Source organism: Mustela lutreola, chromosome 1 (assembly GCF_030435805.1).
Source record: "Mustela lutreola isolate mMusLut2 chromosome 1, mMusLut2.pri, whole genome shotgun sequence".
Classification (NCBI taxonomy): Eukaryota; Metazoa; Chordata; class Mammalia; order Carnivora; family Mustelidae; genus Mustela; species Mustela lutreola.
This window is the reverse complement of record NC_081290.1, coordinates 235,622,835-235,636,258: the sequence shown is the minus strand read 5'-3', so window position 1 is coordinate 235,636,258 and position 13,424 is coordinate 235,622,835. Positions and strand designations below refer to the sequence as shown.

Sequence of the window (13,424 nt, the reverse complement as noted above, 5' to 3'; positions counted from 1 at the left end):
ATACAGAAGAAGAGAGACAAAAAGTGAAAATATCAATGAATAATTCATTATTAAGGGGATGTATAGATGGATTGAGGAAATTTATGGTACTATTCAATACTTATTACTATTCCTGGTGTGTGTCTAAAGTTTCCATTCAATGCCCCAACACATGAAATCCTTCAGTTAAGTTCTATGAGCAGTGAGGTCTGCCAGCAGTGCCACACTGAGGAGGAGCATAGCTTAGAATTCTCAATGCCAGCATTGTTAGCCCTGGTGCTTGTGGAGGAGGTAGCTTCTAGCCTCCAAAACACACTGAGGAAGGGAGCTGCAGAGATAGTGTCAGGAGATGTCGAGCCAGTTCACTGGGACAGTAAAGTAGACATTTAACTCCACTGGATGGAGGCTGTGGGGCCCTTAGCTATGGGTGTGTTTCCTGAGCTGGAGAAAGAATTGATTACCAGACATATCAGTGCAGCACAGGGGGGATTAGCAGAGGAACTCTATAGGAAAGTAATGCATGGATGATAAGATACATCCAATTGCACAAAGATTTCACTGGAGACAACACTATATATCATATTTGAAGAAAGATCTAGAGTTTATACAAGAAATCTTTCATTTATTGACAATTATCTATGGATTTGGAATTGTTTGTTGAGTATGCACTGTACTGCAATAAGGTTCAAAGTATTTGGAATATTAAGGTTAATGCAAAAAACTGTCACACTTCTATGGAGCTCATATTCTGAGGAGAGAGATTCACAAGAAACAAGAAAACAAATTCTTTACTTTCAAAGGGTAATGTAACTGATAGAAAAATGAAGTGAATACAGTGATGCAACACAAGTGGGCAACAAAGACTGTAGCAGAGAGTGGATAGCATAGGCAAAGGCCCTGGGGCTGGAAACACTGTGACATGACTGTGGACAGAACAAAGATCAGTGTGTCTGGAGCACAGCGAGGTGGGGATAGCAGAAGAAGGAGGTGGATCATGGCCAGGTCTTGTGGGACTGGAATCAAGCAAACTTCATTTTAAGAGGAGGAAACTGAAGCCTGCAGAGTGATTTTTCCAAGGAACACCACAAGGCAGTCATAAATGCAGAGCTAGAACAAAATCTGCAAACCCTCAGTTCAGAGATTTTCCCACTCAACAGAACTTCACTCTTGTGAAAACAACTTCAGAGGGAAGAAAAAATATGTAAGAATATCAGAGCCTCTTTTTTGTTTTGTTTTCTGTTAGTGTAGTCCATTTGTCTTAAATTAACCCTCATTCTACTAAATGAGGATTCTGCTCTATGAACCAGCTTGCTAAATGTGCTGACAAGTATCAGAGGAGATGACCCCTTATTCTCTTCTGATTATTTCCCTCCTGCTGAGAACATGGAACAACCAAGGGCCAATATTTTTAAAAGTTTATCGAAGGAACCTAAGTAAATATATTCTGAGGTAATTGATAGGTATTTCCTCATTTCATTGTGGTAGTAAGTCAAACCCATGTTCACCAACATGCAGGAATGACTCCTAGAACAAGTAACACAAGCAGCAATTGTCTTCTGCACAGTGTTCACTTTCTCCTACCCTTTTTCTTTGGCCCATTTATTTGTTCTATTTCTGCCATTCCTCTCCAAGGGGGGGTTCATTTATTTCTGTGACTTATGGCCTCTTTGCTTATAACTCTATATCCTCATGTTCCTATATGATCTTTCTGATAAATCCTAGTGTCTGCATTCCTAACTACTAGGGCCAGTATTAGGATTAAACAAATAATGTAGATCCTGTGCTTAGCATATTGTAAAATACTAATCTAATGTTAGTTGTTAGGTTAATATTCTACTACTTATCACTGCCATTCTCATCTGGGAAGAGAATCTCATCAGCATGTTTAACTCTGAGCTCATCATTGTCATATAAAATCCCTCTTCCACTGGAGGGTGTTATGCTAAGTGAAATAAGTCCATAAGAGAAATATAAATATCATATGATTTCACTCATTTGTGGAATTTAATAAACGAGAGAGATGGACATAAAGTAAAGGAAAGAAAAATAAAAGAAGATGAAAATAGAGAGGGAGGCAAACCATAACAGAGAAGGGACTATAGGAAACAGACTGAAGGTTGGTGGAGGATGGTTTGGGTTAAGCGATGGACATTAAGGAAGGCACTTGATGTAATGAGCACTGGGTGTTATATGCAAATGATGAATCACTAAATTCTAACCCTAAACTAATAATACAGTATATGTTAAACATTGATTTTAAATAAATACGTAAATAGGAAAATAAAATAAAAATCCCCCTCCACCTCAGTGTTTATAGAAGTTGAAAACAGATTAAGCCTGGTGTTTCTCTTCTCTCAAGGTCAAATCTAGTGCCCCCAGCTGCCATGGCTCTTTTTGATGAGACTGGCTGCAAAAGTTCTGTACTCGTTAGACCATGGTGACATTCCATGTTGTAGTTGGATTTAAAAGAAAATAGTTACACAAATATCAGCATTAACTTTATCACATATAAGTAAGACAACATATAAGTTGTCTGTATATTTTTCTTTTGCAAATTTCTCTCCTTTATATTAACTATGAGATATTAAAACCATTCCATTAGAGAAATTAAAGGGTCTTACCTTTTCATCCTCATAATTTAGAGCTGTATCCTGCAAATAGGGATCCATTAATGTGTCTCTAAACCCTCTGAACCCTCTCTTCTATATGTCACCATTATTTAAATGTGTGTGATTTCATTTGGTGTCTCTTAGATTTTAGTGCTACTCACTCCATCATCCCATATTAGCCAGACGTTTGCATTGTATACCTAGACTTGATTGTACACGTGTTTTATTTTATAAGCCAATGATAACTAGATCTATTTATTGTGTTCAGGAGAATAATGTAGGTTTTATAAAAAATAAGGAACGGAATGGGTTTACAATGTTTCTCTTGGAAGAAAGAAGAAAGTTGGAGATTTTATGCCTTGCACCTGTCATTTTGAACTTGTTTTAAAATATACGTGCATTTTTTAATGTGATTATCTGTTTTTTGTGTGTTGAGTTTGAGTTTGCGAAGACATGAACAGATACTTCTCCAAAGAAAACATGCAAATGGCTAATAGACACATGAAAAAATGTTCATCATCACTAGACATCAGGGAGACTCAAATCAAAACCACATTGAGATACCACCTTATACCACTTAGAATGGCTAAAAACAAACAAACAAACAAAAACAAGACAGTAAACAACAAGTGTTGGAGAGGATGTGGAGAAAGGGAACCGTCTTACACGGTTGGTGGGAATGCAAGTTGGTGCAGCCACTTAGGAAAACAGTGTGGAGATTCCTTAAGAAATTAACAATAGAGCTACCCTCTGACCCTGTAATTGCACTACTGGGTATTTAACCCAAACATGGAGATATAGTGAAAAGAAGGGCTATATGCACCCCAATGTTCATAGCAGCAATGGCCACGGTTGCCAAACTGTGGAAAGAACCAACATGCCCTTTAACAGATGAATGGATAGAGAAGATATGGTCCATATACACAAAGGAATATTCCGCTTCCATCAGAAAGGATGAATACCCAACTTTTGTATCAACATGGACAGGACTGAAGGAGATGATGCTGAGTGAAGTAAGCCAAGCAGAGAGAGTCAATTATCATATGGTTTCACTTATTTGTGGAGCACAAGGAATAACAAGTGGGACATTGGGAGATGGAGAGGAGAAGTGAGTTGGGGGAAATCGGAGAGGGAGACAAACCATGATAGACTGTGGACTCTGAAAAACAAACTTGAGGGTTTTGGAGGAGAGGGTGGTGGGGGGTGGGGGGTGGGTATTAAGGAGGGCACGTATTGCATTGAGCCCTGGGTGTGGTGCATAAACAATGAATCTTGGAACACTGAAAACAATAAAATTAAATTAAAAAATTAAAGTAAATGTTCAGTGATTTATAGGTCATAATTTCAGTTCAGTAACATTCACGAAGTAGAGGTTATAGGGGAAAAATGCATAGAAATTGACAGTACTGATATGTAGCAAACACTACCCATGCTGCTTATAATCAAAAAGCTTATAGGTTGGCAAAAGAACATATTACCTACATAGATACTTTGCTCGCTAATCTTATGCATTGCATTGAGTAGAATAGGATGTTAAGGAAGCACAAAAGAAGCACACCCAACAATTCCCCAGATGCAAGGAAAGTTTCTGGCAAAGTTAATTTCTGTGATGATGTAGAAGAACACAAGGTTGTTGAGCCTTAAGAATAAAGGAACAGGTTATCCCAAGTCCCAGGATTGAGTTCCGCATCAGGTTCCCAATTCCATGGGGAGTCTGCTTCTCCTTCTGACTTTCTCCCCTCTCATGCTCTCTCATTCACTCATTCTCTCTCAAATAAATAAATAAAATCTTAAAAAAAAAAAAAAAGAATAAGGAACAGGACCTGTCAGCCAGAGGGGATTGCCTGAGCCTAAGCAAGAAAACATGTGTTTAAAAAATCTGTTAAGTCTGATCTGTAGGTTGATGGAAGAATCATCCATAGTGATGATGGCATTTCCCAGGGGAGTTGTAGGGGTTGGACAGTGACAAATAGGAGGACTCATAAACTGTCTTTGGTGGATTTAAGAAGCTGGTTAGAATATCAGTAGACAAGGCTTGTAAACTATTTCATAGCATGATGCTATTGTTGTCAAATGAAAGTTAGTAATTTATCACACATTCTTTACTTCCTCTTGGAAAGTAACTAAGGATAGGCATGAGTCAGACAAATTAATATACAAATGTAAGCATTATTTCCAGTAGTGCCAAATTCAAGAATGTGATATGAATGTGTATTCATGTTGCGCTCTTACTATTTCCAAGTGTAAACCTGGGATGCCACATCCAAGAATAAGTCAAGATCCATCAAACCATCACTCTAATTTCTTCTTCTGAAGAAGACCACTGAATCACGAAGGTAGGTATACTTGTATAGGGACCTATATAGAGAGAGGCCTCTAGAAAACTATCAAAGGGCAAGGGCAAGGTTTTTTTTTTTCCTCCAAAATTATATATTAAGGCTTTTGTAGAATAAAATAAATTCCTAAAAAAATAAAATTTTAAATAACCACAAAACTCACAATCTCATATCTATGATTGTATTCAAAGACATAAAATACATTATAATAAGTATTATGGGATTAAGCAGAGGAAGCAAATGAAAGACTTGCAGAAATATACATACTGTTTCTTAAAAGTGTACATTATTGGCATTTACTATAAACAATTATATTACATAGAGAAATAAAAATACTTGCCAGCTTTATTTGTTCTGGGAGTTGGCTTATGTATGGCTTGTGTATGTGATATGGTCTTTGTAAAATGGGCAGCCTGCCTAGTCAAGAACTCCCACAAACAGCAGTGCAGGATGGATTCCTCACTTAGAACTCGTAGGAGTAAATGGTCATGTTTGCAGAGCGGTCTTGTTGTTTGTGTCTCTGGGCCGTATCTCAGCAACTGCTCTCACACCCTCCAGTTCCAGTGCATCCACACACACTCCACGAGGGAAAGGCTGGACAGGAAAAGAGGTTATTGGACTATTATAGAATATTAAAACGAAGGATAACAATATTATAAGGATTTTGTTGTTTTTTGTAAACTGTAAGTTTATTCTGTGACAGTGTAAACACAAAACAGCTCTTTCAAACGAGGTCTAAAAACAAATACAAAACATGGAGGACATATTTTGAAATATCTGGTGTTACCACATCCTCTTATGCCCTCTACATGGAAAGGAAAGCATTTTCGAGAAAGGGGAGAGTTGTGAAACTAAATGTCCACTACGAGGGTTCATCTGCTGCACCTTTGTGGGCCAGCAGGCATCTCAGAAAGCCAGAGTTTGTCCTCAAGCTGACTCTGCAAGCAACAAAACCTTGAGTAATGTTGTGTTACTCTCCCAAGCTCAGGCACCGTGCTGGTGCTCCATGTCTTCATGGAGCATGCTGCTCTAGTCTTCCCACCACCTCTCTGTCCACAAATCGTCATTGTAGAAAGGGGGGGGGGACGAAACTGGGTCAGAAGAATAAGACACTTGCTCTAGTGTGTGTAGTCGTGGAACCTATTCAACCCCATGTCTGCCCAATTCAACAGCCCAGGCTTTTCCCACCATGCTGCTTTGCCTGCTTATCAGCCTAAGGGGCAGAAATAATGCTAAGCAGTGAGACTGTCCATGTCTAGGGGGCAACTGGGTTTGTTCTTTGTGGAGCATGAAGCAAGTCTCTATCTGCGAGTGTTGTGCCCCTCCCAGGGGTTCTGCTGAGACCTTCCTGCTGTGTGTCTTCCTTTCCCGGAATCTGAGTATCTGAGTGCATCAGGCATGGAAACCTGAGGGGACCAGGAGAGTCAGTGGAAATGACTACAGACCTCTGCTAATCTCTCATTAATGTGCACAGCTGTGACTCGCAGGTTCTTGATCCAACCAGGGACACAGGGTCCATGCCCTGATGGCCAGAGAAGAGACACATAAATCCTTCCCACCCACACCTGCTCTCCCCAGGCCTGCCCCGGAAGCACCTTTGGAATCCCCAGGTGCTACTGAATGGACAAGCTGGAGCAGCAGGGACTGGAGCAGCCCTGCGTAGATGGAGGCTGAACGCCCCTTCTTCATCTTTAATCCCACCTCCCCAGCACAAGGTGAGATCTCCTGGCCCACTGGCAACAGGAATTCCTCAGCCAAGATCAGTCACATCTTAGACAGGGTCTTGGGCTCCTGAAGAGCTCTCCCCCCCTATGTCCTACCTAGATTTATCTCATAGTGATCCCAGCATTGAAGGTCCTGCTAGTAGTGCCAATCCCCAAGGGCATGCTTCAGAATGCCTTTTTGTCATGCTAGAAAGAGTTAGCTCCCTCTCTTTTATAGAGAACAATTTTGGGGTGCCAAGGAGAGCCTGTGTTGGAAGGCCAGTACAACTGCTTGGTTTGAGAACTGGGTCTGATATGTCTACTCCCTTATCACTGTTTCTGGGTCAGAAAAACATGGAAGGTACAGATTGAGGACTAGGAACAGAGATTAAAGGACACCACCAACACGTTCTCGGTTTTATTTGGACCAGTCTTGTATTCAACCTGCTTTTCTTGGCTCCATTGGCAAAGAAAGTTCCTAGTTCGATCTAATCGGATCTAATTTAAATCTTTCAGTCTTACTTTTAGCCATTTGGTTTTCCCAAACTCAAGACCATTCTGCTTTCAAACATCATTTGTTTAAGTCTCTATCTCTTCTGTTTTTTTTTTTTTTTTAAAGATATATTTCAGGATGATTGATCACATTATGAAATGAGAACTAAGGATGAAATCAAAAAGGTCTCAATAGGACTAATTTCAGGAATACTACAAACGTTAAAATTATAGTAACAAGAACAATTCTATTTAATATGCTTTGGATTTTGGCCGTGTTTTAGGCAGAATTGATTTATTCGTTATTCATTATTCATTTTTCATCGTTTTTTTATGAAAAAATCATTTCATATTTCAAGTCATATACTTTAGTCCAAAAAATGCCTTTGAAGTGGTCTCCTCTTAACAATTATTGTGGAGAGCCTGTTCCACATGACTTTGGATCATTTTCTGGGTTGGTTAAACTGATATGGGTGTATCTGGGGCTATGGCTCTACGAGGTGGACTCAGAATCTTCCTACTCTACCATCTTGTCCTGAAGTTCCAGAATTACTTTACATATGTTATTTTATTTAACCTTACAAAATTTTTTTCATTCATTTATCCTCACAATATTCCTTTTCCCCAATTTAGGAAATAAAGGCATAGAGGAGCTGAGACTCCTCTGCAAAGTCCCACAGCTTGTATGTGGCAGAATGAGCGTCTGAACCTAGTTAATGTGGCCTCGGAGCCCGCTCTAGAGCCTAACCATTATGCTGAGGGGTAGTACAAGGAAACAAGGAAAACTAGAACATTGTTCCTGGCTTCCCTCTCACTCCCACCTCCTCTACAGGGAGGGGGATCATGAATTCTGACTAAACCAAGGGCCAAAGGGCTCATTCGATTCCCTCCAAATCATATTGCAGAGCTGGGACTGAACACTTGCTGCCAGAGTTCAGTTCTTGACTCCCCCTCTCTGCCTTCCTTCTGTGTCACTGCTTCCAGCTGCATTTAATGTTCCTTGTTCTGCTCTTCTTGGAGGAAATACTTGTCCCTCAAGCCCCTTAGGCAGGACACAGTCTGTGAGCCACTCTGAGGAGAACGAAGCACTGTGAGAAGGATCAAGAGGGCAGGGAGAGGGAGGAATGGGCTCTGGCTTGGAACCTGTGGAGGAGGTGGCAGATGGAGGGAGGTGAGTCTCAGTCTGTGGCTGGATCATGCAGGTCTGTGTGCCCTCACGGGCCCCCTGTGACTCATGCCTGGAAGAAGATGTGCATGTGTGAATGGAGTCAGAAGGAGGACCCCCTCAGAGTGGGAGTGGAAACCCACGTCAGATGAGCTGTGTGCGTGGCAGAGTAGCTTTTCCTGCCCAGAAGAAAGTTGTTATTGAGTGAGAAACAAGGCAGGACTTCCAGGAGAGGAAACAGTCCTGGACTGGGAAGATGAGAGGCTTTAGCTGTGTACCTCTATTGAGTCCATGATACTTATATTCCCTGAATTATTGGATGCAGTATGGGTCAAAAGTTTAGTGATGATATGTGAGGGAGTTTGATTTTATTGTTGATTTGATTTTTTTTTATTTTGTTGATTTGATTTTATTTGATTTTATTGTTGAAAAATTACATTTGAGATCCATAAGAGGATATCCAGAAAGGAGTTGAAAATATGTGTCTTGTAATTTGTAAGGAAGACGTAAAACACTGGGAGATGTCACATATAGCTATTAATTGGGATCTTAGGGGTTGATGATCTAAATTAAAAAAAAAAAAAAGTGTGAAGAGAAGAATAGGGAGCTTCAAGCATAGCTTTGAGGAACCCTGGGCCGTAAGATACATAGAATAGGAAGGACAGGTGAAAGATGATATGAGATGTTAGTTAGGGTGAAGAAAAACCCAAAGTGTTGTGGTAAGACCTTGACAGGATGTTTCAAGATGGGTGGAGGGTAGTGAATAATGTCAGATGCTGGTTAAAAGTTCAGCAAGGACTTAGATGGGACATGGACTTGATTAGTAGTGTTAGCAAAAACTGCTTTGGTGGAAAGGTGAGGATAGAAATGAGATTAGCATGGGTTAAAGTGTAAGTAGCACATGAGAAGCATGTATGTGGTGTAGAGAACTATGTATCTAGCTATGATGAGAGAATATAATTGTTTCTGTGTAATTCCTACTAGAAAATACTCGAGCCATTCTAATTGTTTAAATGTTGAAAGAGTACAAAATGTAAAAGCATAGATTGAAGACAAAGACAAGAATGTGAATAAATGGTAATGAATATTGGGAAGATTTGAGAGAGAATGGGTTGCTTTTGGGGCCAGGATACAAAAGGGATATTTTTCCCAATTATAACAAGAAGAAAAAAGCAGAGTACATATATATGTGTGTGTGTGTCTATGTGTATATACATATACATGTAGATGTGATGACTGTGTTACATGATTTCATATACAATGTCTTCAAATTTTTGTGTTAAGTAAAATGAAATTATCTGTTGAGAAAAAGGGAGTTGGGATTGGTGGATATGCTTGGAGAAAAGCAAGAAAAAAGTTATCCAGGGACACTGAGCTGAAAAGATCATGTTGTTAAGTCATTGGGCAGTATTGTGGTTAAGCTTAAAATTAATGATCATGAAATTATGGAGACACAAATATACCTAGTTAAGTGCCTTCCATCTTGATCTGAAGGACTTATTAGGTTGGTGAATCTAGGAGTTGAGTTTTGCAAACATACATTATGGGAGGTCAGTGGAGCAAGGACAAGCAAAATATGCATAAGAGAGTGGTTAACATGATCAATCAGAATTTAACCTAGAAAAGAGGAATGCAATGACACCAGGATAGTGAATGAAAAGTAGTGAAAAAGTCAATACTCTGGAGAGCTCAAGGTTGCTGAGGAACAAATTAGTAATCACTGAACCCTGAACAGATACACAGTTAGCATGTGTAAATGTGTGATTAATGAGGCCAGAGAATTCTAAGTTACAGTTCTTCAAGACAGAGTCCTAGAATTGGGTACCTGACCTTTCAGGAACAAAATAAATATATTCAAGATGATGTTATCAAGGGCATCTGGGTGGCTCAGTGGATTCAGCCTCTGCCTTTGGCTCAGGTCATGATCTCAGGGTCCTGGGATTGAGCCCTGCATTGGGCTCTCTGCTCAGCAGGGAGCCTGCTTCCCCCTTTCTCTTTGTCTGCCTCTCTGCCTACTTGTGATCTCTCTCTCTCTCTCTCTCTCTTTCTCTCTGTCAAATAAATAAATAAATAATCTTTTTTTAAAGAGATGATGTTATTATACTTCGAGGGAAAAGTTTGGGGTAGGCGTCTGACAAGGATGTTAAACCTGTTGTGAAACGATTACCATGGTATGTCTAGTTATATGTATCACTATGCATAGTTGCAATTTTTTTGTGTGTTGAGAATTTTGAAGATCTATTCTTTTAGCAAGTTTCAAAAACAGAATATATTATTATTAACCTGAGTCACCATGCTGTAATTCTATTCCCAGGACTCATTTATTTATTTTATAACTGGAATTTTGTGCATTTGACCAACTTTACCCATTACACTAACCCCCTCCTCCACCTCTGTCGATCACCAACTTGTTCTCTGCATCTGCATCCTATGTGTTTGTGTTGTCATTGCGTTTGTGGTTGTAGATTGCACACACAGCCTTTGTCTGTAGGTTCATAAGGGATTTGTCTATGTTTTCTTTTTTTTTTTTTTGTCTATGTTTTCTTCATGTGACTTAATTTTATATCTTCTGCTCTACAGATATCATGTATCTTCCATTTGCCATACACTCTATAGAGAATTTCCTTTAACACACGAGAGTCCATGAACATAGTCCTCAGGCTTTATTCCCAGCTCTAACATTTGCTTGTCATGTGGCCTTCGGCAGGTCACGTAACTTCTCTGAGCCTCCGTCCGTTTCTGTATCTTCGAAATGTAAACGACGTTATTACCTGTCTTGTAGGGTTTTTAAGAGGATTATAGAAGTGATTTCATTTAAAGAGTTTTAGACTTGTATAGTGTACTGAAGGTTTCCAAAAATATTAGTTTTGTTTTAGGGGTTTGCTTTTTTCCTTTTGACTTGGCCTGGGATTTAGAATGCATCAATTCTATATTTCTTCCACTAGGGGTCCCCCTGTAATAGTCAAGGGTGCACTTTCATATTCCTCATTCAGTGCTAAGAGGGGGCTGTAGGCTGAGTGCCACATCCATTTTCCATATTATTCTCCATGGTGAGGCACCAAACATCAATCTCAAAGAACATTCTGGTCTGCAAATCCCACATATGTTAGTGTGCTGGACACACTGCTGTTCGAGAGTTAGGTTTTCCATACTGACTCCCCTATATCCCAGGCCTCTTCTCAGTGCTTGGCATCTAACAGTGTGTCGTCTCCCGAGAAATCACCTGGTAGGGCACGACAGCTTAAAGGAGGATTAGCTGTGGACTGGAATGATCTTGGCTGTGTCTGTTATGCAAGATGAGATCTCGGGTAAGGTTATGTCACAGTGTTAGAGTCTATAGCAAAACAATAAGAAATAAATGAGGAGGATGAAAATACTTACCTAAGTTATTCTAAGTGAGATGATACTGTGTAAAGCCTAGCCTCCAGTAGGAGTCTGTCATGGTTAATTATCTCCTTATTTTCCCATCGTACCCCACTTTTCTTAGTTTCTTTCTCTGTATATGGTTAGATTGTGGTTTTCTCTACTCACATCGGTATAGCAAGGAATTACATTGATCCAAGGGACATTTATCTCTAAAATGGAAATAACATTTTGAACAGTATGAAGAAAATTCCAGAAACACCAAGTGACTACTACCAGAATATTGTGTCTAAGGAATCTTTCTTGAAGAAATGAGCATAGCTTTTACTAACACTAGGAGGTTCACTCTTAGCAGACAGGAAGGAGGAGACCTGGCCCAAAGGAGAAGGTGGAGGAAGAATTACAATACAATTTACTCAGGTTCATTATACACAATTTGTTTTTCAGATATAGAAGCTATTCTTCAGACCACACTGGCCATGTACAACCTGAGTAGCTACCACACAGAAGACTTCACCCTTTTGGGCATCCCTGGCCTTGAGCAGTACCATGCCTGGATCAGCATCCCCTTCTGTTTTATCTATCTCGTGGCCATTGTGGGCAACAGTATCCTTCTCTACCTCATTGCTGTGGAGCGGAGTCTTCATGCACCCATGTTCTTTTTCCTTTCCATGCTGGCCATGACAGACCTGATATTGTCTACCACATGTGTCCCCAAAACTCTTACCATCTTCTGGCTTGGTCCCCAGAAAATAAGTTTTCCTGGTTGCCTCACGCAATTATTCTTTCTGCACTACAGCTTTGTCTTGGACTCAGCTATACTCCTGGCCATGGCATTTGATCGCTATGTGGCCATCTGCTTCCCCCTGAGATACAACACTATTCTGACCCCCAAGTTGATTATCAAAATTGTTGTGGGAATTTCCTTCAGAAGTTTCTGTGTTTTTGTTCCATGTGTTTTCCTTGTAAATCGTTTACCGTTCTGCAGGACACACATCATCCCACACACATACTGTGAGCACATAGGTGTTGCCCGGCTTGCCTGTGCGGACATCTCCATCAACATCTGGTATGGCTTTTGTGTTCCCATCATGACGGTCATCTCAGATGTGGTTCTCATTGCTGTCTCCTACATCCTCATCCTCTGTGCGGTCTTCCGTCTCCCCTCCCGGGATGCCCGCCAGAAGGCCCTTGGCACCTGTGGTTCCCATGTCTGTGTCATCCTCATGTTCTATATACCAGCATTCTTCTCCATCCTTGCCCATCGCTTTGGGCATAATGTCCCTCATACTTTTCACATCCTCTTTGCCAACCTCTATATAGTCATCCCACCTGCACTCAATCCTATTGTCTACGGAGTAAAGACCAAGCAAATCCGGGACAAAGTCATTCTTTTGCTCTTTCCCCAGGGTTGCTAGTGTTAAAGTTCTAAAGTTTGAGTGGGTAGGGGAAAGTTCTTAGTGTATATTAGGTTAGAGAATGAATCCGTGGCCAAGGGTCCAGAGAAGGGACAGATGAAAAAGTTCCTTATTAATCAGAGCTATGGTTCTCCTTCTTTGTTATTTCAGGCAGATAATCTAATCAGGTATTTCCATTGCAAAATAAATAAATAAATAAATGTGAGCATAGAAAATAGTATATATGAGTATATTTTGTTACTCCAATTCATTTCTAGACAACATTGAACAAGGGTCATGGCATGTCATAGATGCATAAGGAATGTTTATCATATAAATGAATGGAAAATAATCATGAAATGTAAGACATCAGGCATTTA

General features: G+C 40.1%; 1 protein-coding gene across 1 annotated transcript; it reads left to right on the top strand.

Moving 5' to 3' along the window:
- The first annotated feature begins 12,126 nt into the window (after window positions 1-12,126).
- LOC131836490 (olfactory receptor 52H1-like) lies at window positions 12,127-13,065 on the top strand. The gene has a single exon (XM_059181991.1). The coding sequence runs from the start codon at window positions 12,127-12,129 to the stop codon at window positions 13,063-13,065; it is 939 nt and encodes a 312-aa protein (XP_059037974.1).
- The last annotated feature ends 359 nt before the right edge of the window (window positions 13,066-13,424 follow it).

Excerpts from the sequence above, each read along its gene's own strand:
- LOC131836490 (XM_059181991.1), top strand. The coding sequence starts at position 12,127 with ATGTACAACCTGAGTAGCTACCACACAGAAGACTTCACCCTTTTGGGC.